The sequence below is a fragment of the Bactrocera oleae genome, chromosome 3 (assembly GCF_042242935.1).
Source record: "Bactrocera oleae isolate idBacOlea1 chromosome 3, idBacOlea1, whole genome shotgun sequence".
In the NCBI taxonomy this organism is placed as follows: domain Eukaryota; kingdom Metazoa; phylum Arthropoda; class Insecta; order Diptera; family Tephritidae; genus Bactrocera; species Bactrocera oleae.
Window position 1 is genome coordinate 18,317,620 of NC_091537.1, and position 25,791 is coordinate 18,343,410.

Consider the following 25,791-nt stretch of genomic DNA (forward strand, 5'->3'; position numbering starts at 1 on the left):
GCAGTGCCAAAAGTAAATCGACCTACGCTAAAATTTTATACGAATCACATAAGCTGTGGTAGTTGGCAATTCGCTGTAACAGAATTTGACCGATTGAGAGTCTTTGGCAACGCACCAGGGAACATGTGTGTAATTTGACATTTCTGCTTGTTATGTTAATGTGATATGCAGTTGGAAATTGTGTGGTAAAAAACCAAATAAAGTTTATTCATAATTTAATTGTTATTAACTATATTAATACCACAATGAAGCCAAAAAAGAAGTTGGGTAAGTTATAAAATATTTTTCCCAAGATTTCTAACCAAGTATGATAACTTTTCAGGAGTTGGTTTGAGTCGCGAAGAACGCAGTGTTATAGTCATTGGTGAAATCATTCAGGAATTGCTGAAAGCACATGAAGAAAAAAAAGATGTAAATTTAAATCGTCTAAAAGCACGCATTTCCTCAAAGTATGGATTGGAAAGCTCACCACGACTAGTAGACATCATTGCCGCTGTGCCACAAGAAGCAAAGAAAGTCTTGTTGCCAAAACTACGGGCCAAACCTATACGTACAGCCAGTGGTGTAAGTTTAAGACTATACAGTTAATTTACTATATTTACCGCATATAAATTGCATTTATAGATCGCTGTAGTAGCCGTCATGTGCAAGCCGCATCGCTGTCCTCACATTAATATGACCGGTAACATATGTGTATACTGTCCGGGCGGGCCAGATAGTGATTTCGAATATTCAACCCAATCATACACCGGTTATGAACCAACTTCTATGCGCGCTATACGTGCACGTTACAATCCATTTCTACAAACGCGCCATCGTGTTGAACAATTGAAGCAACTTGGACATTCAGTAGATAAAGTGGAATTTATTGTAATGGGCGGCACCTTTATGAGCTTGGATGAAAAGTATCGCAACAACTTCATAATGAAACTACATGATGCACTCAGTGGACACACCAGTCGTGATCTTAAGGAAGCTGTACGTTATTCAGAGATTTCGCACACTAAATGCATTGGTATTACCATTGAAACGCGTCCAGATTATTGTCTTAAGCGTCATATTACTGACATGTTGAACTATGGTTGCACACGTTTGGAAATTGGCGTACAATCTGTGTATGAGGATGTAGCGCGCGATACAAATCGTGGTCACACCGTAAAGGCTGTGTGCGAGAGTTTTAAATTGGGCAAAGATTCTGGTTATAAAATTGTGGCGCATATGATGCCTGATCTACCAAATGTAGATTTTGAACGTGATCTGGAGCAGTTTATTGTGAGTGCATTTATTTGTTTATTTGCCTTTTTACTGTAAAGTTATTGTAATTTGATTTTAGGAGTACTTTGAAAATCCTGCCTTCCGCTCCGATGGCTTAAAAATTTATCCCACGCTTGTTATTCGCGGCACTGGTCTCTATGAGTTGTGGAAGACTGGTCGCTATAAGTCATATCCACCATCGATGTTGGTCGATTTAGTGGCAAAGATATTGGCTTTAGTGCCGCCATGGACGCGCGTCTATCGTGTACAACGCGATATACCAATGCCGCTTGTTAGGTAAACTAAACAACAAATAACTAAACACTACGATTAAATTTATATTAATTTTACAGTTCCGGTGTGGAGCACGGAAATTTGCGTGAATTGGCGCTAGCGCGTATGAAGGATTGGGGTACTGAGTGTCGTGACGTGCGTACACGGGAAGTTGGCATACAAGAAATACACAATAAAGTGCGCCCATATGAAATCGAATTGATACGCCGTGACTACTATGCTAACGGTGGTTGGGAGACTTTCCTCTCTTACGAAGATCCGGAGCAAGACATACTTGTGGGACTGTTGCGCCTGCGCAAATGTTCAGCAGATACGTTCCAAAAAGAATTAACCCAAGTGGGACAATGTTCCATTGTGCGCGAATTGCATGTGTATGGCTCGGTGGTGCCCGTAAGTTCTAGAGATCCAACCAAGTTTCAGCATCAGGTTAGTAGAAAAATATAAATATCATAATTTAATGATATTTAAATATTGGGAAATTTTTTATAGGGTTTTGGCATGTTGTTAATGGAAGAGGCAGAACGTATAGCAAAAGAGGAGCATGGTAGCGTGAAGTTGGCTGTTATTTCTGGGGTTGGTACACGCGCATATTATCGTAAACTGGGCTATGAGTTGGACGGCCCTTATATGTCTAAATTGTTACCGGATGAGGAATGGATTGTGTAATTATTTTCATGTTTTTTTACAGTCACGTGTCCTATACGACGTTAAACTTGCTATAAATATTTTTAAATAAAGTGCTACTAAACAAACTATCAATTGCATTGTCTCGTTTTTTTTACTTATTATTTATATTTTGCATATCACGCTTAAATATTTTAAATATGTACTACTTATAAATATTTTTCTTACAGAATTTGCAGATCTCAAGAACACATAAATAAAATGATTACAAGGAACTACTAAAAGCCGTCCATCAAATCGAATAAGTTTGTGTACTACAAATAAGTATGTACAAATATATTTGGAATTAAAATAGTCAGTACTTCGAAATGTGTGCAGGCCTAGAGGGTATGTAGAGAATTACACAGCAAGAATCACACAATAGCCTCAGCCGAGCCAAATACTATGAACACTGTCCAGCCAACTAAATTAATAGCTGCCGCAGTGCTAAAAACAATTGGCCAACTTTGTGTTATCTCCAAAATATGTCCAGCGAGGTAGACACCTAAAAATCCAGGCACTGCGCCGACAGTATTCATCAAGCCAAAAACGCTACCGGAATGTGAAGGCGCCAGATCTTGTGGATTTACAGTGACAGCATTATTGTGGAAGCCAGTACCACCTACAGAACAAAATAAAAATTAATAACGGAATTACAAGTAAATGACGGCCGACTTACCAATTATAACGGTCATGCAAATGAGTGCTGTGTGAAAATCGCTTGTGCGCGCCATAATGAATAACGCCAGATTCTGTGATGCAAAACAGCAACTTTGTATGATCTTACGCACCGCCGAAGTAGACCACTCACGCGCCAATAAACGTCCTGTTAAATAGCGTGCAAATAATGTGCATGGCGGCAAAGCAAGCCATGGTATCATATTTACCACCCACACTTTAGCATGCGGAAATCCATCGTGGAAATATGTGGGAAGCCATGAGAGCAAGACGAAAAAGCAATTCATCTCACAGGCATGCGTGAGTACACAAGCCCAGAATGAGAGTTTTCGAAAATAACGCAGCCACGGCACATTGTCCGGAATTTGCTTATTGGCACACAGACGTGATGGCACTGACACGTTTATAATGCGTCCACGTTCACCCGCCATAGTATAGTAGCGCAGCATCAACGCCCATGATATGCCCAAAAAGCCAATAACGCGAAATACATATGGCCAGCCGAAGTAGTCCAGCACAAATGAGCCCAGACTGCCGGTCAAGAGTGTGCCCAGCGCTGAGCCGGCAGTGAGCAGACCAAAGAAACTTGTACGTTCATTCGGGCAAAGATTCTAAAAACATAAATTATAAAATTATAGCACAAAATCAACTTGGCCACTTACTTGACTTGTCAAACTAATCATGCTTGGAAAGTGCACACCTTGGAATGCGCCATTTATAATACGTATAGTGACAATGAACGGAATGGAATATGCTTTAATCGCCGTGGAGATCCATATAATATTTGGCATAAAGAAAGTTATCAACGACCAGCCAATGGCAGCGAACAGTATAACACGTTGACCGCCAAAACGATCACTAAAATAGCCACCCACCACCTAGAAAAAACAAATCGGTAAGTTAAAGTTTTTTCTAAATACGAGTATTTGCATGTGCAAACACCTGTGTTAATGTGTAGCCCCAGAAGAATGAACTGAGCACAGTACCCGAGTCAGTTTTGCTCCATTTTTGTTCTGCTGCAACAGCGGGTATAAGTAAAGGCATTGATGTGCGTGTAGAATACAGCATTAAAGTGCCTGTGATAAGTGTGAGGAACCAAACGCGCTTCTCGGTACTGTTAATATAAAATATTAATAAACATATTGTGGAAAATTTAGTGTATGAGATTTTAAAGTAGTTCTTTATGTATGTACCGTGTCCAAGCATTTTGACTGTCCACAAGTTCTCCTCGCAAAAGCGAATATTTAAGTTTCTCATCCATACTCATTTTTTCCTATTATTATTTTTTCGTTGTGCTGCTTTTGCGCGTTTGTTTTTGTTTATTCAGTCGTATCTAATATTCCACGTAGTAAAACTTTTCTTCCTTTCGAACACTTATGATTCTATAAACATTTTCTTAGCGATAGATTTAAAACTCATATATTGAATACTTTTGCAGTTACACTTTATCTTATCTGTGCGCTTCCATCAAACAAAAGATTCTTTCTATCTTTTTCTTATTAAATTATTTTTCTATTTAAAATAAACGCCATGAAAAACTAATATTTTTATCGCACCGCCACTCAATTAAAACAAATACAACAACCAATCAGCTGTGTGAATGACGTGTTCACGGTTGGTGGAAAAGCAGCCATTTACAATGGTCGTAAATACATTTGTTCTTATACCCAGTGTATGGGACGTGCGCTAGTGTAATAAAACATTTTGGTTTAATTTATTTTTTCTACCGACAGTTGATACCTCAAAGTTGTGAAGTTACTCGATAGGTTTGGACACGGCTTACCATTAGAAAGCATTAACCGTTCTTTATCACCAAATGGAGTTCCGCTCCCAAGACAGTTCGGTCTACAAAAGCGGAACGGGCCAGATTGTCTGTCTTGACAGAGTGGTTTCGTCTGCTCACTTTTGTTGAATTTTTACATATCATGGCTATATTATTCACCTATTGAAAAAGAGAAGCTTAATTTTTAAAAACCGTTTAAACCTAACACAATAGCGCTTCGTATTATGTCAAACTCTGAGGCTTGACCCTTAAATACCTATACATATGTAGACATGTATGTCCTGCATGTAGCCAGGTCCATATGACATTCAATACTTCTTGGTTTTACACCATTTTGATTTGTTCTCATTTGTTCGGTCCTTTCTAAGTCGAATATGACTGATATTGCGAAGGGTTGTTAGTTTCAAGATATAAAGACATATCGACCATTTTAAAAATTTAAATTACTATCTTCATGAAATATTTCCTTTATTCGTTCCATAAACAGATATATCCACCCAATCTCCGATATTTCAGTTTACGTTTCAGTCCATTCTACATATATACAAGTATGCCTTTATTCAATCTTATTCTATCAGATTCCGATATCAGCTAATTTTGGTATGTATTCTAAAAAATTTAATAAATTGAGCTATTTCTACATTTTTTAATTAAAAATTAAAAAAAAAATTTTTATTTATTTTTTGTTCACTCCTATGGCTCGAAGGACCATGAATATTTGTTTCGTTTACGCACTCACCTTTTTGCACTTGTTTGCACTTTCAATCACCAATATATTAAAAAAACGGATACGGCCGCTCTTTTTTGTTGTTGCCTTTATTAAGACAGATTTATGTAGTAAATAAATCGCAAAAGCATACATTTTAACATACATATAATATTTGGAGTTTTGGGGACAATGTTATATACATATGTGCTTGTGCGTGTGCTGTTCGTTCTGTGGCCCAGTCCTTTGCTGCTTGCTGCGCTGATTTTGGTGAGCTGGTAAGGTTTTTTTATTTTAATTCGCGCCCGTTTTCTATTTTTATGTATATATTTTTGTTGTTTTTTGTTGAAATTCGCGCCTGTACGTAATTTCTGATTATTTCGCGACCATTGTTGGTTTTTTTTTGATAGTTGTTGCTTTTCACGCTTTCTTTTACGTAAATATGTTTGTGTCACTCCACAATTCACTCACTTTCTTCTGGTTTTTTTTTTATGTGTATATATGTGTTAAGTCACTCACTGCACAGCACGTATATATTGTATATATATATATATATTTTTTTTTTTTTTTTTTTGTTTGTGTGTATATCAACGTTTAGCCACTTCACAGCACTTTGTTATTTTTTTTTGTCTTACTTAAGTTATATATTATATCTATATTTTTTATTTTCTTTTTTGGTTTTTATAGAAGATTTACGTCATTTTCCGATCTTTAGATGGTATTCATAATGACGCCAGCTTATATAGTGCTTAAACCATGCGATATTATACGTGCGGTTCACACAAACATTTCATGCTCTGGTTACACTTTCTACTTGCCATTCATTGTATGAAATGAAGGGTATCAAAACTTATTGAAAATTTTGTAATATTTGAATACGAAAGTGAGATGAACCTACATACATAACAACCATAGAGGTATGGACCTATGTATATAATTTTTCAACTCAAAATATATTCTTTTAAAACAGACTATAGATCGAAAAATTAAGATTTCTGATATACAAAGCCCACGGTTTGTTTAGTCCAAACTAGTAAACTTAGTAAAATGAGGGTAACAAAGCTTAAGGGGTTGCATGGGTATCCTCGAGCAAAAAACGGTCTATTGACAAAGTTTATATTTTCTTCATATAAAAACCGAAATATTTTATTTACATTTATTATTATTCCAATGATACATATTTTACAAAGATTTTGTAAAATTTTCAAAGGAAAATATTCAAAACTCGGCCATATAGCTGAACTCAAGGCTCTATCTCCAAAATTTTTACTCCAATCAACTTGAGAATTTATGACAATATTCCAAAGATGTCATAGAATTAAATATATATTATTATCCGTGAAACCACTGTAACTCCTCAAGCGAGATAAATGCCGAAGGTCAAAAATAAAATGGGTTCGAAACGAACCGAAGCTATTCTCATGACTGCCGGACTTACGTAACCGAAACGGTCCCAGATTTATTTTCTTTTATTGAAAGTTAATGAAAACTACACAAACTGGCGGACTGTCGAAATTTTTATGGATCTATATACTAAGCATTTACGACTTAATTTCCGGAAGTTTGAATTCTTCTAAACATTCTCTTATTTATTCAAAAACTAAAAAGTGCCGAAACATATAATTCAAGGAAACATTTTCACGCAGCCTTAGAAAACATGCACTTCCGTCCATTAATTGAATGCCTCGCACACGCAATAATTTTAACACTGAAATTAAATAAAATTTAATTACCAAAACATAATCAATAATGGCGATGCAGCTAGTAAACTTTTTATTGCAGTTAATGCATATTTTATGAGTGCGTAGCAGTAATTAAAAATAAAGAAACGACTGATTACTTCTCCATAAAATCAACATGCCACAACATATTGGAGGAAAAAACTCATGGATCAGCTGCAACCAGTGATCCGCCACACAGTGCATGAACAGTAGTGGAGAGAATATTAGCAATTATGCTTAAACAGGCATATACTCGTATACATGGCACAGCCGGTGGATTTGACTACTTTCCGACCTAGCGTGTTTTTAGCTCCACTTGTAAAGGTCAAAACCAAAGAATGCGATCATTTATATAATTTTTGTAATGTTCTCACAAATGTTTAAGTCAGTGACTCTTAATATAAACTTAAATGGTGGCCACTATATAATTTTGCGGGTGCTTGATTCGATGCTATTTACTCTTTTTTAATGGCGGTCGCCACTTGAAAGATAGTGCCAAATCTCAGTAGGAATTTCTGTCACTAAAAAATATCTGATAAAACTCATGAGCCCTTACTGAACAGCTCGAAAGTTGTAGCGCCCCGCTTAGTCGGATATAAATTTGATTACACCGCAAATACGAGATCGGCCAAGTATTTTTTTCATTTATGATATTACAGAAGTATATTTATTTATATTGTATATGATTAACGGTTTCATAGAAAAGTAAAACTGAAATAAAGCAAAATACCCCATGAACTGAAAAATGTTTCGCCTAATAATGAAGTAATATGTTCTTTAATGGAAATATGCCCATTCTTCGTCATAATCTCCAGCTAGAGCAATGTACCTGTTGTTGCGGTTCAGTACCGGTACGATCGTATGAAACTTCGAGAACTTCAAAATATGCGTTTTCATTCCATCTTGATCTGCTTATTTGAGACGACTGAAAGCGAGCGTTTGAGTCTATTAAGGAAAAACTAGTCACTCGATCCCAAATCTGGCGAATACGGTGGGCGGGGTATTAGTTTATAGTGTAATTTGCCAAAAGTGGGGAATGATATGACTTATGTGTTCCTTTGAGATGCCAATAGTTTTAACTAATTATCTCAATTTGCTTTTACGGTAACCTAATAAAATTTCTTGATATTTTCTGGCGTTACTGGCACTTGCGGCCTTCCAAAATTCAGCAAACTAGTATATGGATCGTGAATACGCTGGCTCATAGGTATTTGCCTTAATACTTCTCAAACAATTTTGTTGTTTCAACGATATGATTTTCCAGTAGGAAACGATGTTTTATCAAAAAATCAAAATGTACATTTTTCACGTTTAACCAAAAATATCAGAGGTAGCGTAATTTAGAGACCAATAACTTGGAGACCAATACAATAACCTCTCGTACAGATCAATGACTTTGACCTCTCTAAATCTAATATATGGTAAATACCCGAGTGCGTCCCGATTCCGTAACTGCAATACAAATTGAACGATCGCTATAAAGTACTTGTATGGAAAGCCTTTTCATTTGACGGCTATGTATCTTCAAGAAATTTGGCTTAGATTATTGTTTAAGGCAATGGTGCAATCACCAAAGAAATTGTTCAGATCGGATTATTATAGCATATACCAGGTGTGTCGGTATGAAATGAGTTTTATAAAAATGAAATACGAAATTTGACTAGGAAAGTAAAAAAAAAAATATATTCAAAGTCTTGACCATTGCGTTTTACACTTTTTGCCCACCTTTCTGGCAATTTGTGCATACCATGCCAATAAAAATGTTCGTCTTGTGAAGCAAACCAATCAGACGCCCAACTTTCGATTTCTGCGTAGAAATCTAAGTGCTGCTCAGCCAATGCGTGTTCCATCGATAAAAACAAAGGGTAATCGAGAGGGGCCAAGTCTGGTGAATACGGCAGGTGGGGTAGCAGGTCCCAGCCAAGTACTTTGATTGTATCCTGAAGCGATTTTACTTTGTGTGCTGGTGCACTGTCGTGTAACAAAATTACTTTGCCGTGTCTTCTGGCCCATTCTGGTCGTTTTTCGATCAATGAATGTTTCAAATTGATCATTTGTTGTCTGTAGCGATTAGTATTAACTGTTTCACTAGGTTTTAGAAGCTCATGATATACCACAGCCTTCTGATCGCACCAAACACAGCGCATTACCTTCTTACCGAATCGATCTGTTTTTGCACTCGATGTTGATGGTTGTCCCGGATTAACCGATAATTTTCTCCATTTAGGATTCTTAAAATAAATCCATTTTTCATCGCCAGTGACAATTCGATGCAAAACTGATTTTCTTTCCTGCCTTTGAAGCAAAATTTCACAAATGTTTTTTCGGTTTTCCATTTGACTTTCATTCAATTTATGTGTCACCCATTTTCCACACTTTTGGATCTTTCTAATAGCTTTCAAACTGTCTGAAATTGTTTGTTTTGCAACGTTTAACACTCTTCATTTCTCACATCGAAATCATTATCTCTGAACCGTTGACACCATCTTTTGCATGTGGTTTCTGATAGAGCATGATCACCATATGCCTCGCCATGCATTCGATGCGACTCTGCAACACTTTTCTTCACATGGAAACAAAAAATGAATGCTTTCCGCAAATCATCACTTTCCGGTACAAAATTTGGCATTTTCAACACAATGAAAAAATGTGATGTTATTTGTTCAATGGCTGTAAAAAAAAATAAGGCACGTTCACAAAAAGTGTTCCCTGCTAACACATTTGTAGCTTTACGCTCACTTCATACCGGTACACCTCGTACATAGCTGCCATGCAAACTGACTGATCAAAATATAACATAGTTCTTGTGAGGAATATTTTGTATTTGTGAAAGGTATTATAGCTTCGGTGCAACCGAAGTCTTTTCTTGTTTTTTAATCTTTTGGCAATCAAATTAATAAATTAAAATAATTTTAAAAGTACAATAAGTTTTTAAATATCCTTTTTCTTGCATGTACATATTTTTTTTTGATATTTACATACTTACATGTATACATATTTCAAATAAAATGTTTCGCTCCAATATTCTAATCGCCAGTGTACATCTGCATGCCTACGAACTAGACTCCTTTTAAAATATTTGTTTATTTATTTTTGTTTGGCCCTCAAGCATGAGAAACATTTCGCCTGCAACACGCCTGGAATGGAAGAGCAAAGGGTGCAAAGGCACATGCCAGCAAGATGTACTTATATACTCGACTTTACTTACTCATAAATAGATTATAAACATGAATCTTGCATCTATAGTTACACATATTACTACATCTGTGTATGTATCTTGTTTCAAAAAAACAACAGCATCCCTATTTTTATGAATTATGCCCCCACTAACGATCAATGAAGATCATCGCTATGCTGATAGCGAGCAAACGCAACAGCCTGCTAACCCCACTCTCACCCACACGACGCTTTCGACTTAACACGAACACGCAATAGAGGCGCATGCATAAGAGTAGGTACATACTGTATAGAGCATATGCTCTCAAGCATAGCATATGCGGGTTTTGTGCAGTTACAATTAATCAAAAAGATTTTCCTGCATCCATAGTTTTTTCCTTCCTTAGAAAAACAAGCAATCAAATAAACACAGAAGCAACGATCTTAAGTGCATCACTGTCTGCTTGCTGAGCGCATGTTGCGCTCTATCAACTCTCATCGATTAGGTTCTGTCGTGAAAGTCAGCTGGCTCCTAAATATTGCGCTGTTAAACTCAAAATTCATTCGTTTGTCGAACCTAGTGCTGAAAAGTCAACCGAGTTGGCGGTGTGATTAATTGTCGCAGTGTATTAGTGTTAGCAGCTAGATCCTATTTAAGTGTAAGATCTGTAGCTGTTCATAAGTTAATCTAGCGCCATTTAGTCGACTTTAACGGATACTCGGTGAGCATTACAGTGCGCCGTTTACATTTTCATACATGGAGAGTCGTTTTGAAATTAGAAAAAAAAAAATGAATTAAATAAAATATAAAATAGAAGATAATAAAAAATTAATAAAATCCAATAACGAAAAAAATACGTATTTATCAAAAATTATTTAATTAATAAAAAATAAAATTAAAAGAATAAAATTTAAAAAATTATTTAAATAATAAAAAATTATAAATAAATTAATAAAAAAAAAGAATCAAAAAATAATAGTTGCGTAATATAAAACAAGTAAAAAATTCAATCATTAAAATAATAAAAAAATTATTTAATCAAAATAAAATCAAATCAAGTGTCATATTTAATTGTGAGTAAAATAACGGCATAAAGTGGGTGCCAATTTCTCAATTTTTAAGGACTTATTCGTAAACGTAGTATACGTCACGGTCGTAAGTAAATATTCTGCGATTGGAATGAGTACTTAGATTTTCATTTATCGGTTTAAAATTCACGATTCGGTGCAATAAGCGCGTATAATTATAATTATAATTCAAGCACATTTTCTGTTTTGTATTCGGGAGATAATTCCCACTCGGCTTACATATAGTATATATAGAACATATGCCATGTTATGAATACCAAAATGCAGTTATCAGTGAATTTTCGATTGAAATTTGAAGCCATTCATATACTTAAACAAAAAAAGTTATATCTCGCATGGAAATATTTAAGACTCAAATAAAAATCTCTTATGTGGACTCATAAGTATTGAAAATAATTAGCATAAGCAGCTACAAAAAAAATCTGCACAACTGGTATATTGGCCATGTGTAGTATGTGCTTGTACATACCGGAAATGTTTGATAATTCCACACCTACTAAACTGCGCGCATCTCATGCCGGTATTTCTATGCTGACTATAGCTATGAAGAGGTTTTAATACACCAATAGAGCTATAAAAAACTAGACATCTGAGTATTTTCAAACGTGATTTTAATCTACCTGTTTTTTGTCGACAGATTTTTATTAAGTGCCTTGAGAACTTAGATTTCACTCGGTTAGTCGTGAAATTCAAATGCTATTCCAGAAAAAATCTAAAATTATATTTGAACAATTTTTTAAAAGTCTGCCTTCAGTAGGCAATATCAAAGGCCACAGTACATCTGACATAAACAAGCTTCTCGCAGAGTCCAACACCTTTTTAGAATAAACTTTAAACTAACAGTAGTAATACTTCGCAGACATTATTAAACCTCAAAGCACATCTCTAATATGAGAACATTACATTTCACTGCAGCAAGAAGAATAATGCTTGAAATAGAGCCATAAAAGAATATGAAGCAAGTAAAGAAATAGCTGTCAAAAAAGCAGAGAAGAGGCAGATATTATCAATTACATAGTGTGAAAAGCTTGACAATTTTAACTATTAATATAAAGTGCTATCATAACTAGGTTAGGGGTTAGTTTACATAGCTGAAGGGGTTATATTGACTTACAAATCAGAAAAAACGCATTTTTTGCAATTTTTTTTTAATAAATAAAACAAGAAAAAACGTTAAATTGGCATCGAAGCTATAATACTCTTCACAAAAACAAACGATTCCTTACAAGCACTTTGACTGGTCAGTTTGTATAGCAGCTAAATGCTTTAGTGATCCAATCAGAACAGATTCTTCAATCGCATCATTGCTTAAATATTTCATTCGATATCTCAAAAACTAAGGGACTAGACTCATCTCGTCATGCTGATCGTTTAGATACATATGTATATACTTTATAGGGTATCTGACGATTCCGTTCAGGTGTTACAAACATCGTGGCAAACTTAATATACGCTGTTCAGGGTATAAAAATGTGCATTTGGAAAATTTAAAGTATTTTATTATTTGGCAACTCATTTTTAAAAATTTTGGATTCCCTCGATCTCTGGATTAACTCCGAAAAATGGCGTTAAGCCGTGGGGAAAATGTTTCTGCTAAAAATTACTACGTATGAATACAGGCAATAATCCCAGAACTAGTCAAAATTTTGAACTATTGACAAAATGGCGGCTTCCCTAAAAATTTCGTTTTATGTGAAAAAATGTACGCTGCAAGTGACTTAAAAAATCGAAATTATTGTCAAAATCATATTCCTTCGATCATATATGACAAATATATCTAAGAAGGTCGTGTGAAGATTTCAAGTTGTTAGGTCCATGCATTTCAAAAAAATTTTCTTCACTTCGAGAAAAACGCGTTTAAGGTTTTGTGAGCCGATTACACAAAGTTAAACAATTCTTTCAAATGCGCTCATATCTACGGAACTATTTGCCAGATCAACTTCAAATTTTCGGAGAATACTCTCAAATAACGATATACAATATATGCAAATAAATCGATTTCTTGAAATTCACAAGTGGATATAGTCCATTAAAAGACCTTTTGGCGAAAAGTAGAAAAAAGTTCTGAAATTTTTTAATATTATATAATAATATAATGTAACACAATTTCGCAATCTTATTTTTTCAACTGCCAAGCAATATATTTAATCACTGCTTTCTGCAATTATCAATTAAAACTATAAAGCAAATATAATCATGTAATATTGTAAAATGCACTTTTTGTTTTTTTTTTGCAATAATGAAAACAATTTGTCGCTGGCCGCAAAACATCAAAACATTCTCTACCGCCTGGAATCATAATTTATCAACCTTTTGCCCTATTTAAAGACTGTACAATATTCAAATAAAAATGTATATGCATGTGTGTGTGCATGTAAAGTCCTAAGCGATAAGTATTAAGTTATTATAAAATGCTTTGACTTGCATCCAAAAGTACATTTTCATTGTATGCTTTCATACACACATACAAATATACATACATACGTATGCAATGTGTACGAAAAATGAAAAAAATAAATAAAAAGAAAACAAGTAAAGCCGTACTTAGATTAAAACTCAAGCTCCATAGTTGATTGAATTTTCTTTCGCCGTTCATTAGAATTGATTAAATTGTTTTATTAACTAATCAGTTGTTGAAAACAAAACAAATAAAACAATGTTTAATAATTTTACGCCGCAAATTGCGGTTTATGCAAATATGTATGTATATGTTTTCTTTTTGTACAATTTAATTTCTAATAAATTACATACAATTTCTAATAAATTACTTAAGTTGATAACGGTAATAATTTTGGAGATACACTTTTGAACAGTTGCGCGCTCGAGGTCAGCTATGTAGTCACCTAAAACTTTAAACGCGTTTTTCTCGAAACTGTGTTTTCAAAGTCGGTTGTCAAGATTTCTCACGAACTACTCAACCGATCTTAATGAAATTTTTCACAGGTCTTTGATATATAATTTACAAAGTCAATTACAACTATTTAAAAAACAAAAAACGTCGAAAATACAATTTTCACTTTATTTGTTTTTTCTCCGTTCAATACTTAGTTATTGGTCTTTTAGCTTTTAATGATCCTGAAAGAAGTTCTGCTGTCAACGCGGAGGCAACTTGCCGGAAATGGCGTCGTGGCCGAGTTTCGAATATTTTCCTTTGAAAATTTCACAAAATCTTTATCAAATATGCATCTTCGGAATAATAAAAAGTTTGAATAAAATATTTCATTTTTTATTTGAAAAAAAAAATTAATTATTGAAAATAGGGCGTTTTTTGCTCGACGAAACCCATGTAACCCCTCAAGCAAAAGCGTATTTATTCATAAAACGACACCAAAGCTATCTGATAACTTTTATAAAAAAATTGTAAACCATATACTTTTAATTCCGTATACTTACAACTTACGGAATTTTCAATTATTTTCAACTTCAATTTTACACAAAAACTTAATTCTTCTAAAACTAAAATATTTAAACATCTGTAAATCATTTTCTTCTCACATAATTGTTTAATTGACGATTAGAGGTCTCTGGTCATTAGAAGATAATTATAAAATTTAGTGTTTTGAAATGTGATGTCACAAAGCTTTTGACCCTCCTACCGCTTGTCACACAATGTCACATTCGAATGATACCCTCCCCCTCATTTAAAATGTGACGTAATTTATGGATAGCCCCTAAGCGGATTTCACCAGAGTTTTACCCCTACGGATCGCAAAATAACCGAATTGAGCATTTTGAGTGTTAAATGAGAAAAGTAATGCTAATTTCAATGTTAAGAAATGTAAGCTTACAGCTTCGTATCTTCCTATATTTACAATGCGCAACCGACTTTGCATATAGTTTCAAGATGATCTGCATATACAGGGTGACTCACAAATCTTTTTATTTTATATTTTTCAAGAAATCCATAAAACTGGAATATGTGCGTCGTCACGTCAGGGGACCCCTGCCCGTCCTTGTGACAACTTGGGACAAGGACGGGCAGGGGTTAAAAAAGCCTAACGTCGTGTGACGTAATTTATGGATGGCCCCTTAAAAAATGCCTCTTCAAAATGCTTTTTCTCATTTCCTAACCTCAATGTTACAGTAAAAACAAACTCTTTGGGACCTTAACCTAATAATAATATAATAATTATGATACGTACCTTTAGCAAGATAGTCTATTTATCGAACGTTCGATTAGTACTTCTAGTATACCATCCACAAGAATATAAGAATTTCATCAGTTTCAGGTTTAATATAATACGAGTATCTAAGCCTAACTGCTGAGCTCTTAAGCCGTCTTTAATTACAGGCGCAATTTTACTTATTAAATCCAAAAAAGTCATTATATATTAAAATATGCTAGAATATAATTGGAAATCTATGACAAATCGAAAAGCAAATCATAAAATATGTGATATACGTCATAAATTTAAGAAAACAATTTGCCAAGAGTTCTTTGACCGAGTACAACATAAACTAGAAAAAGAAAAAAATAAAAAGAGAAACAAAATTGCATTTTAACGTTGGGAACTGGAGCACCATTTGTGTGGTCATAAAATTCAAAAGATACAAAAACAAAAATAGTGATACTAAAACGCATATTTTTACTCTCCTTTGAAATATCTAAATTGTGTATATGGAACACTTTTTTTATGTGTGAGTGCAAATAATATTAAAACAAGTAAGGAAGGGCTAAGTTCGGATGTAACCGAACATTTTATACTCTCGCAAAGTCAAATGGTATACTCGTTTGAGATTTCTTTGTGGATTAACTGATATTTACGGTAAAAAGTCAACTATAGGTACTGGGGTCCACATATTCAGTACCTAGGGGGGCTTGAACAGTTTTGGTTCGATTTAGAAAATTTTTGGTCACAAGGTGGCATACTTTAAACGTATTATTCACGCAAAGTTTTACGCCGATATAATCATTGTTGCTTGATTTGCATAGTGGAAAGTGAAAGAATCAAGTGGTATTTAAAATGGTGTCATATGGAAAATAGGCGTGGTTGTAATCCGATTTCGCCCATTTTCGCACTATGACATAGAAACATGAAAAGAACGTTACGCACCGAATTTGGTTGAAATCGGTTAAACAGATCTCAAGATATGGGTTTTCACCTAAAAGTGGGCTGTGCCACGCCCACTGTCTAATTTTGAACGTGGTTCCTATAAAGTCATCTTATACCATCTCAGAGATAAAATTTAATGTCTCTGGCGTGTTTAGTGCTTGATTTATCGCGCTTTTAGTAGTTTTTAACAGTACCGTTATATGGGGAGTGGGCGGAGTTGCCACCCGATTTCAACTATTTTCACACCGTCAATAGAAGTGCTAAAAACATTTGCTTCCAGTGAATTTTGTTATTATAGCATTAGCGGTTTAGGAGATATGCACATTAAACCTATTAGAGGCGGGACCACGCCCACTTTTTAAAAAAAAAATTTTAACTGCAGATGCCCCTCCCTAATGTGATCCTGTGTACCAAATAACAGTCTTGTATCTTATTGCGGAGCTTAGTTATGGCAAGTTATTTGTTTTTGATTAATGGCGTTTTGTGGGCATGGCAGTGGTCCGATTACGCCCATCTGCAATACCAACCGTCTCACGGTACCATGAAACATGTCTACCAAGTTTCATAAAGATATCTCAATTTTTACTCAAGTTAGAGCTTGCACGGACGGACGGACGGACGGACAGACAGTCACCCGGATTTCAACTCGTCTCTTCATCATCATTTATATATATATATAACCCTATATCTAACTCGATTAATTTTAGGTGATACAAACAACCGTTAGGTGAACAAAACTATTATACTCTGTAGCAACAGGTTGCGAGAGTATAAAGATGCAAATAAAATGCGAACCCAAACTAAAACAAAGTGTTGTGCAAATTTACGAGGACACTTCGTTTATGCAGTAACTTTTTCAATCATCCATTGCTTGAAACATTTTTTCTTCATGTCAAATTGCGTTCCTTTTGGCCTTATAACTAATGAGGAGTCTGTCCAAAAGTATTCTTTGTTACCTGTTTATACAAGGTAGTGACAAATCGAACAAACAACTAAAATTTTGAAAAGCATTAGAGTAGCACAATTACAGAGAGAATTGAATAATAATGCCGTTATAACACTTTATTAAGGTATACTTACGTATTATTTACCATGTGTTAAATTCAGCTGGCAAACTTTGTTGCGGCTGGGAATCTATATATTCTGATAAAAAGAAGAAGACTTTGATTAATGAGCTTCAAAAATAGCGAAACGGAGTGACAATTATTTGTAATCATATTATATGTGCTTTAACGACACTTACCTGACCACAACGTTCCGTAAAAACTGCAAAACCACAATGTCATTTCACACCACCCTCATACTACATACATACTCGTATGCATATATATTTGTATTATTCAATTAGAGAACAAAGTCTGTTCTCCATCTACTGCAATTTTCCGACACTTCAAGTCATGTAATATTAAGTTGTTTCTGACATACATTTCTATTTAAAAATATAAATTTAATATACAATTCGCCATCTGCTGCATAAATAATTTCATTTTGAGGTTAATTCATTAATCCGTCATAAAAACATTTATTTTTAAAGAATCGTTTACATTTCATTAAATCAAAATATATTGCTGGAAGCATTTGTAAACAATTTTGTATTGCTGGTATACTGGAATTTTAAACAAACAAAAAATCATTGAAATATTCTACAAGGATTTTTGTTTATTTAATTACAGATGCAAGTTCGAATGCAATATGTAAAATTTTAAGGAAAATTTTTGCATGTGAAAAAAATGGACAATGTAAATATTTATAAAATGTTGATTGCCACTGGTAATTCATTGCAGACAACTATTGCAGTTGTTCCAGTTTCTAAGATTATCGGCAATGTAAGCAATGGCTTATAGTTGAGGATAAAAATGCGAAACGAAATTAGCCAATTGTGTATCAACTGATCAGTTTTGACCTGGATCTGATAAATGAAGAACGTAAAAAAGAAAGTATGTAGTGACTTTTTTGAAACAATATCGTTAGAGATTCGAGTGAGCTTTTAGCAAAATTTGACAACTAGTGAGCGTTTGACAGTTGAGGAAGCAAAGATTTATTCTGATTTGAAATTAAAAATAGTAAACAACGCACTTCTGAAATAAAACGTTGCAAAAATTAGTTAGGGAGGTCTACTTTATGGAAAACGTAAATATTGTGGTAGAGCTCTGAAAATCTTCTCTACCTTTGTTATAATATACTTAATGTTAATGACGAAATCTTTTAAATTCGCAAGAAATTTTTCTCAAAAATCATTGAATTTGTATAGGAAAGCTAACAGTGCGCTATTAAAGTGTGTTATCAGTTGCCTCAACACTTTTTGGCCGATTGTTACACCAATATTACCATTTTTACCTTAATTTTTTAATAGACCCGCAGTAGCGGTCGCAGAAGAAATTCTGCAAAGAAACGGCATTTTCACCATGTTTGTGTTTCTGTGATTTTTTCGCATCGTGAAACTCATATTTCCGAAACTAAGAGCGCAACATAGTAAGTTAATTAAGTCAATAAGAGAAATTCGTTGAAGTACATAATTTGCTGGCCGTCTCTTGAAATATATCATTCCTTCTTATATTTCTATAAATATTATTGAGAAAATAAAGAATTATTTTCGATTAACAGGACTATGTAGAGTGGCGAATCGAACATAAAACTGCTATAAATACTATAGACCAGCATATTCAAATTGAGATAACCAGTACAACATAATTTGGTAGAGTTTAAACATAGCGAGCAGAAAAGTAACGAAACGAAGAATGCTCAAATCAAATATAAACGAGACTGGCTCAATAAAACAAAAACGGTTAATTATTCTTCAATATTTATTTTATCCCCTTCAAAATAGTCACCATTAGAGGCGATACACATATGCCACCTTTTTTTCCAATCTTCATAACACTTCTGGTAGGCCGCTTTAGGTATGGCTTTCAGTTCCTTCTTCGAATTCTCTTTTATGACTTCAATCGACTGAAAATGCTTTCCACGAAGCGGCAATTTGAGTTTAGGGAAAAGAAAAAAGTCACACGGTGCCATGTCGGGTGAATACGGTGCTTGCGGAACAATATTTACGTTGTTTTTGGTCAAATAATCGCGTACAAGACGAGACGTATGAGCTGGATTTTGGAACAAGTCGAGCAGACACACGTCTCATGCCCAAAACATCGTGACTAATGCTATGAGCGGATCCATTTGATATGTTGAGCTCACTAGCTATCTCTCTTTCAGTCACACAGTCAAAAAAAAAACTATGTGACAGATCGCGCTCAAATTTGACATGTAAACATATAACAGTCCTGCCAACCTAAGCAAAAAAAAGTATGGCCATATTTCATGTCCTTGTCGAGTTATGAATAAAGTCTCGTTTAATTTGAGCAGAAGGTATAGTAAGAATTTAAAAATCACAAAAAAGTTTAGATACATTTGATGGCCCGTAGATGAAAACAGGAAAACATGAGCATACCTTTCGAGTACTATTTGAGAAAAATTTAGTCTGCTGAGAGTTTTAAAACCACGTTAAGGTAAACTTGGTACTTATAGATATTTATTTCTTTGTAGTCTTTATGTATTCTAAAGTTTTTAGACAATTCAATTGATTGACTATACTTTTCAAATAGATGTATGTATGGTATAGCTACGCACTTTGCTGTGCACTTAATTATCTTCACTGTACTTCACTCCATTTCAAGTGAATTCAATCCAATTCAATTCGATTGAGAAAGGAAGTTTAATTATAGCATCCGATAGCTGTTGAATTGCCACTGCAGCTGTTGCATAGAGTGCCATCGGTGCTGCAGAACAGACCTCTTGAGTCGAATCGCCAACATGCAACACCATATTCAACCAATACTCACAATTATTCGCAATATCTACTAATACATAATTGTTTTTCTCCTTTCCTTTGCAGGAGATCCGCAGCGTAAGCACTCAGCTTCTTCAACTTTAAATACAGAAATCCCCTATTGACGTGTAAACCAAAGAGACTACAGCAATGCGTCGCCTAATTGGTGTAGTGTTTCTAAGTCTGCTTACCTTGAGCTTATTGTATCCAGCTCAAGGCGAAATATCGTAAGTACCGATTATTTATTAATTGCTGTGTACTTCTTCTATTGTTATGGTAAAATATCATCCCATCGCGATCAAACAGTTCTATATATTTTTAAAGGGAGTACATAGATCCACTAGGTTTGAGTACATGTGCTTAATGCGTATTTGTATACTGTAGTTATACTTCATAGTTAACGATCACTTATAAAAAATACAGCTTTTATACTACTTTGACCGTTATCTTTGGAAATGAAACTGTAACTCTGCCTCTCCTTTAATATCTGGTCGAAAATACACCTTTTCCAGTCCGAAGGTACCGAATATGAGAAGCTCAGAAACTGTGGCTGCCTTTATAAGGAAAAAGTTAACCAATTTGCGATCTTAATGAAATCGGTTCAATACATCTATAGCATCCATATATCTAATATATTGATTTTCAAAGTCTCGATTGACTTTATGCAGTACAGATATCTTAACAAAATTTAGTGAACGTATTATCTTGAAATGAAAATAAAATCGGTCGATGCATTAATTTAGACCCCATATATTTACAATATATGTATATATTTATGTATTGATTTTCATTATTCTTGATATATCTAAATAAATGGGTCGAAATTTTTCCTCGAACATACCCTAGTTGAATGTCAAAAGTAAATGAAATTAGTATCAATACCTATACGCAATATAGTTATTTTCGACAATACTGTTAACTTTATAACGTTTATATCAGTTAATAGTTGTAAAATCGGCGCAGACTAGACTGAATTCTTCGTATAACTTAAGTGCTTCTTGGAGTTTCGCCAAATAGCTAAAGGGGTTATATGGGTTTTGTCGGCCAAAAAACGGCTTATTTTAAATATATATATATATTTTTTTCATATAAAAAATTTAATATTTTATTCAAACTTTTTATAATTCCAAATATTATATATGTTTAAAATCCAATTTCTCAACCCCGCATGGTACCTATACATATATGTACATAAGTCCATAAATAGACGGCGCCAATTTGAGATGAAAATCCATTAAAGACAAACTCATTCTAAGGGGATACAAAGAAATGCCCACACTGTTTTAATGAGCACTCACTCAGCGGCACTCCGCTGGAAATTGTGTCTCGATTGCAACTCATTAATCTGCATGTCAGTGGAACCAAAAATAGACGCGCTATTTGCGTTGTGCAGCATCTTATCGCCCAACTTCTAAGTACTAAGAGCTTGCAAGAGTCCAAGTATAAATAGGAGCAGAACCATTGATACAATCACATGAATTCATGTGGAGTTCGTACGCATGCCGATCTGCGGCATATTTGTAGTAGAACTTCATGCTATTGCACCAGCCACACACAATTACCGCTGAAAAAAAAACTGAGAAAAAAGAGATCTTATTTATTTATTTTTGAAATTCAAATGATGTGCATTTCTAAATTACGCAATGCCATCTGAATTGCCGCCGAACGTTGATCGACATGCGACATGCCCACCAACAGACGTGGTAGCGATGCGGCGCATTAAAGTATACCATCAATGCTTTGACCCTGAGCACTTTGTTGCGCTTCCTGGATGATTTATATGGCAACAGTTTCTGCCTGTGCTTTTTTCTAGCTCTCTTGGGCGTTGAGCGTATGGAGATTAAGGGCATCGCCAGCGAAGATTTGTTGGAGTGTGCCGTCTGCTCGTCATTTGCATTCAAATTGTGAGTGCCTTTTAATGTAAACAATGGCAGAGCTGGGTGCTATAGAGGTAGGACACACACACCCACTCTGCGTGCTGTGTAAATATTTACGCAGCATTGGCCGTTAGAGCAAAAAAGTCATAAAGCGTACATCATAAAACATTTTCTTATGCTAATTTCGCTTCACTTGTAAGCGTCAAAGACACCATAAATCTAGCATCATCTATCATTTCCTAAATTTACAGTACGCTGTATTGTTTCAGTTGTTTGGCGCTTAAGAGTGAAAGACTTAAGGAAATCGTTGGAATAATGTGTATAAACTTGTCACACACCGCTCAACTAATTAATTAAAGCGGAAGTTGTCTGAAATTTGCTTAGAATTACCACGAGATCCTTGCATATGTATTTAGTATTAAGCACTAGGGTTGTTCCAACAATTCCAAGTTTTATTTATAGACTTTTTTAAAGAGCTTTATTGATCAATAAATTCAATATAAGACAAAATAAAACGCTAGAAGAAGCCAGTGGTCGAAACAGTTATTTGAACGAAGACGGTGTCTTAAAGTCTCAACTGCCTATTTAAAAATTGAAAAACCTTTACTATTATGTTTTGTTCTTATAGAATGAGAGTAAGGGCAATTTTGTCTCGCGACATAAATTTCCAAACTTCCGGATATACCGTTTTCACTGTTTCTCGGGCTTTGGTTTGCACCAGCGGATTCATGTTTCGTCAACAGTCACAAAACGAAACGACGCAGAAATTTCAGACTGCGCTTAAGTAGCTCCAAACACAGTTTTAAAGTCGTCTGGCGGCTGCGCTTGTTGCCTGGAGTTATTGAACCTGGCATCCATAATGCCCAATATTTTAAGCTGGATACGTTGCTTAGCGGTCTTCTTTTGAGATGCCTACTGTCTCAGCTGTCTCGCGCGAGATCGTGCACTTTTTCATCTGAGCGTGGCTGATCAAAAATTGACATCCAAAAACAAGAATCGAATCACCGAACGGTATTGCTTGTAAAAGAAACATGTAAAATCCTCAATTTATCGGACTTTAGTAAGCCAGCTACTATAAATAAGCTGCATCATTCAAACACTGAACTTTAATGATAACATAGATTCGACCAAACAATACCAAACCGGAGAAACCTGATATATACTCGTATATAGGCTGCGAACTCCACTTCATTTACGTTCATACTACTTCATTCAAAAATGCTTCATTTAACTTACGCCCATTTAATTTTAAGGCTCTAAATTTAGGTTATGATTTTTTTAATCGCCAACATTTACAGACGAGATGACATAGTCGGAACCATGCGGTCACTAATTTATTCCTACAACCAATTAGACAATAAATTAGAGCGTCACGAGCATCGCGAAAAAGCGCTTGGCGAATTAATTAAAAGAGCCCTCCAGACTCTGCAAAAAGGACAAAAGAGTCTCGAACCACTAAACGGCATATTCGCTCGTTTAGATGAGCGTGTCAGTCAAATTGAAACGTTGTTGATAACGGTAAAAAACTTAACTCTACTAACTCCATTATTTACTTGATTAAATATTTACTATATGACACACATTTAGCAAGAAGAAAAATACAACATACAGACCGAAAAACTCGGCGAGGCGCTCGAACACATATTCAAATGGATGCGTGAGAATGACGAGTGTTTGAAGCGACCACCTGTGCCCGCGGGAATGTCAATACCAGCGCCAATTGTCCAGCCCCCAGCCATATCACCGGAATTCGTTAAAGAGCAGGAGAAAATCAATCAACAGATGCTCGAGCAAATTACGAAATTGTCTTCGAATGTGGAAAAACTATTGGACACCTCAAAGGATATGATGGAACAGACCGAAGTGGCATTCAAGAGTGTGCCGTCCACTGCAGATATATTAACTAAAATTGAAGATAAATTGGTTAGTTACAGTGTCGTTACGCCAGCGCTCGTGCCAGAGCCGGTGGACAACTCGGAGTTCGAGAACAAAGTGTTTGTGAAATTCGATGAACTGGCGACTGGTATGGAAGAGTTACGTGCGCAACCTAAGCCACAAGATGGTCTCACAAGTGCAGACAAAGAATTTATACATGGGTTGGCAAACGAAACACTCAGCGCTCTTGAGAATGTGAAGGCCAGTGCGCAGAGCAGCACTGAAAAAGGTAAGTCTCAGGGAGACTCTACTATATATATCTCTTCCCTCTTATTGCTGTCTCTGTCTATATATTAAATTATATTTCATTTCGTAGCACAAGCGGAAACAGCGTCACTCATCAAAGAAACCGGACAGAAACAACAGGCTGATGCTGGCAAAATTTTGGTGGGCGTCAATACACAAGCTGAATTACTACAGAGATTCTACGACGAAATGAATACCAGCTACAGCAAATTAAATGAGGGACTTGAAATTTTCAGCAAATTCAATAATATTCTACTGGCAAACGCGGAGTATGTCTTGGACACACAACGTAAAGTCGAATTTGGTACTTTGCAGACAGTACAAAAGGTCAACGACATAATTGACAAACAACGAGAGGAGATTGTCGATTTGCTGAAGACACGTTTCGACGCCGTCGACGAAAACATCATCAACACTCAGCTGGAGACAATGCAAAACCTTAGCTCCACGATTGAAACGGAAATCAGTCATGTTTGGCGACAAATTTCCATTATGAATGGCGAGATTAGTGACAATAGAGATTTACTGACTCTAATGCAGGGACGCAATGATGTCTTTGTCAATAGCACATTCTTCAGCATGGCTACTATGGGCAATAAGGTGGAGGATATCAAGGGACGCATGCTGGATATGGATACAAATTTGAATTATCTGTTGGGCAAATTGTCAGTGATGTCGCAGGAATTCGGTGCCATCAAACAAGGACTCGCTGATTCATTAGAGCAGTTGCGTAACACCTTCCATGTGATGCAAGAGAAACTGCCGCCTTCGGGACCAGGACCGCATAATATTGCCAAAAATGAATACGAGACAGAATTGAATTTACTGAATAAACGTCATACCGCTGCCACAACGCAATGAATGGAATGAAACCGTTTAATTATTTATGCGATATAATTATTTCAAGCTCATTTAGTTTATAACAAAAAAAAAAATTAAATAAGCGATGTATCTTATAAATTAATCTATTCATCCATCACCAGTCATTAAATCATTAAAGAACCAAAAATTACTGTTAACAAGCAATCCTAAGAATACAAATTTTGACTATAATCCGTTATTTATAAGTTATAACCCCTAGTTCGGACTTTCTTTATTGAATGTATTACATAATAATATATTAAAAACGATTTGATTTAGAAAATATATTTCCACCCAATTTTATTACGATTACTCAAAATTTGACGGATATTCGGCATAGCGTCGACTAGAATAACGAAAATAATTATATTTAATATATTATATGTGGGATAGAGTAATTCATGAACCGATTTTCCCCATTTTAGGCACCAAACTATAGTACATCACTTAATTTTCCAACTGGAAGTTTAAAAATCCTTATATTAGGTATATGGGTGTTAGGGGAAGTAATGAACCGATTTTACTCCGTTTTAGTACCAGGCCATGTTAATATCAGGAAAATTTGCCTTTTTCATTTTATTAGAATATCTTACAAATAATTAACCGATATTTTCGGTATCACATTAACCATATCTACGGACTCAGTACTTCATA

At 35.1% G+C, this 25,791-nt stretch overlaps 3 protein-coding genes across 7 annotated transcripts; 2 read left to right on the top strand and 1 right to left on the bottom strand.

Moving 5' to 3' along the window:
- Positions 1 to 109: 109 nt before the first annotated feature.
- Positions 110 to 2,307, top strand: Elp3 (elongator complex protein 3). The gene is made up of 6 exons (XM_014247642.3): positions 110 to 267; positions 323 to 564; positions 625 to 1,272; positions 1,334 to 1,551; positions 1,608 to 1,974; positions 2,038 to 2,307. Exons 1-6 carry the CDS (start codon positions 246 to 248, stop codon positions 2,212 to 2,214), a joined length of 1,674 nt encoding a protein of 557 aa, XP_014103117.1. The 5' UTR covers positions 110 to 245; the 3' UTR covers positions 2,215 to 2,307.
- MFS18 (major facilitator superfamily transporter 18) lies at positions 2,308 to 4,474 on the bottom strand. Its single transcript, XM_014247685.3, has 5 exons — positions 4,083 to 4,474; positions 3,832 to 4,003; positions 3,552 to 3,767; positions 2,891 to 3,500; positions 2,308 to 2,833 (listed from the first exon to the last, which is right to left on the bottom strand). The coding sequence occupies exons 1-5, from the start codon at positions 4,154 to 4,156 to the stop codon at positions 2,586 to 2,588; spliced, it is 1,320 nt and encodes a 439-aa protein (XP_014103160.1). The 5' UTR covers positions 4,157 to 4,474; the 3' UTR covers positions 2,308 to 2,585.
- On the top strand, positions 3,690 to 25,424 carry LOC106627536 (putative leucine-rich repeat-containing protein DDB_G0290503). Of its 5 annotated transcripts, none has more exons than XM_070106176.1 (5): positions 3,690 to 3,784; positions 20,285 to 20,445; positions 23,394 to 23,613; positions 23,683 to 24,259; positions 24,347 to 25,424. In XM_070106176.1, exons 2-5 carry the CDS (start codon positions 20,369 to 20,371, stop codon positions 25,135 to 25,137), a joined length of 1,665 nt encoding a protein of 554 aa, XP_069962277.1. In that variant the 5' UTR covers positions 3,690 to 3,784; positions 20,285 to 20,368; the 3' UTR covers positions 25,138 to 25,424. The 5 variants fall into 5 exon arrangements, with proteins under 5 accessions (XP_069962277.1, XP_036222727.2, XP_014103158.2 ...); XM_036366834.2 differs by lacking the exon at positions 3,690 to 3,784 and adding an exon at positions 10,806 to 10,914; XM_014247683.3 differs by lacking the exon at positions 3,690 to 3,784 and adding an exon at positions 10,810 to 10,977.
- The last annotated feature ends 367 nt before the right edge of the window (positions 25,425 to 25,791 follow it).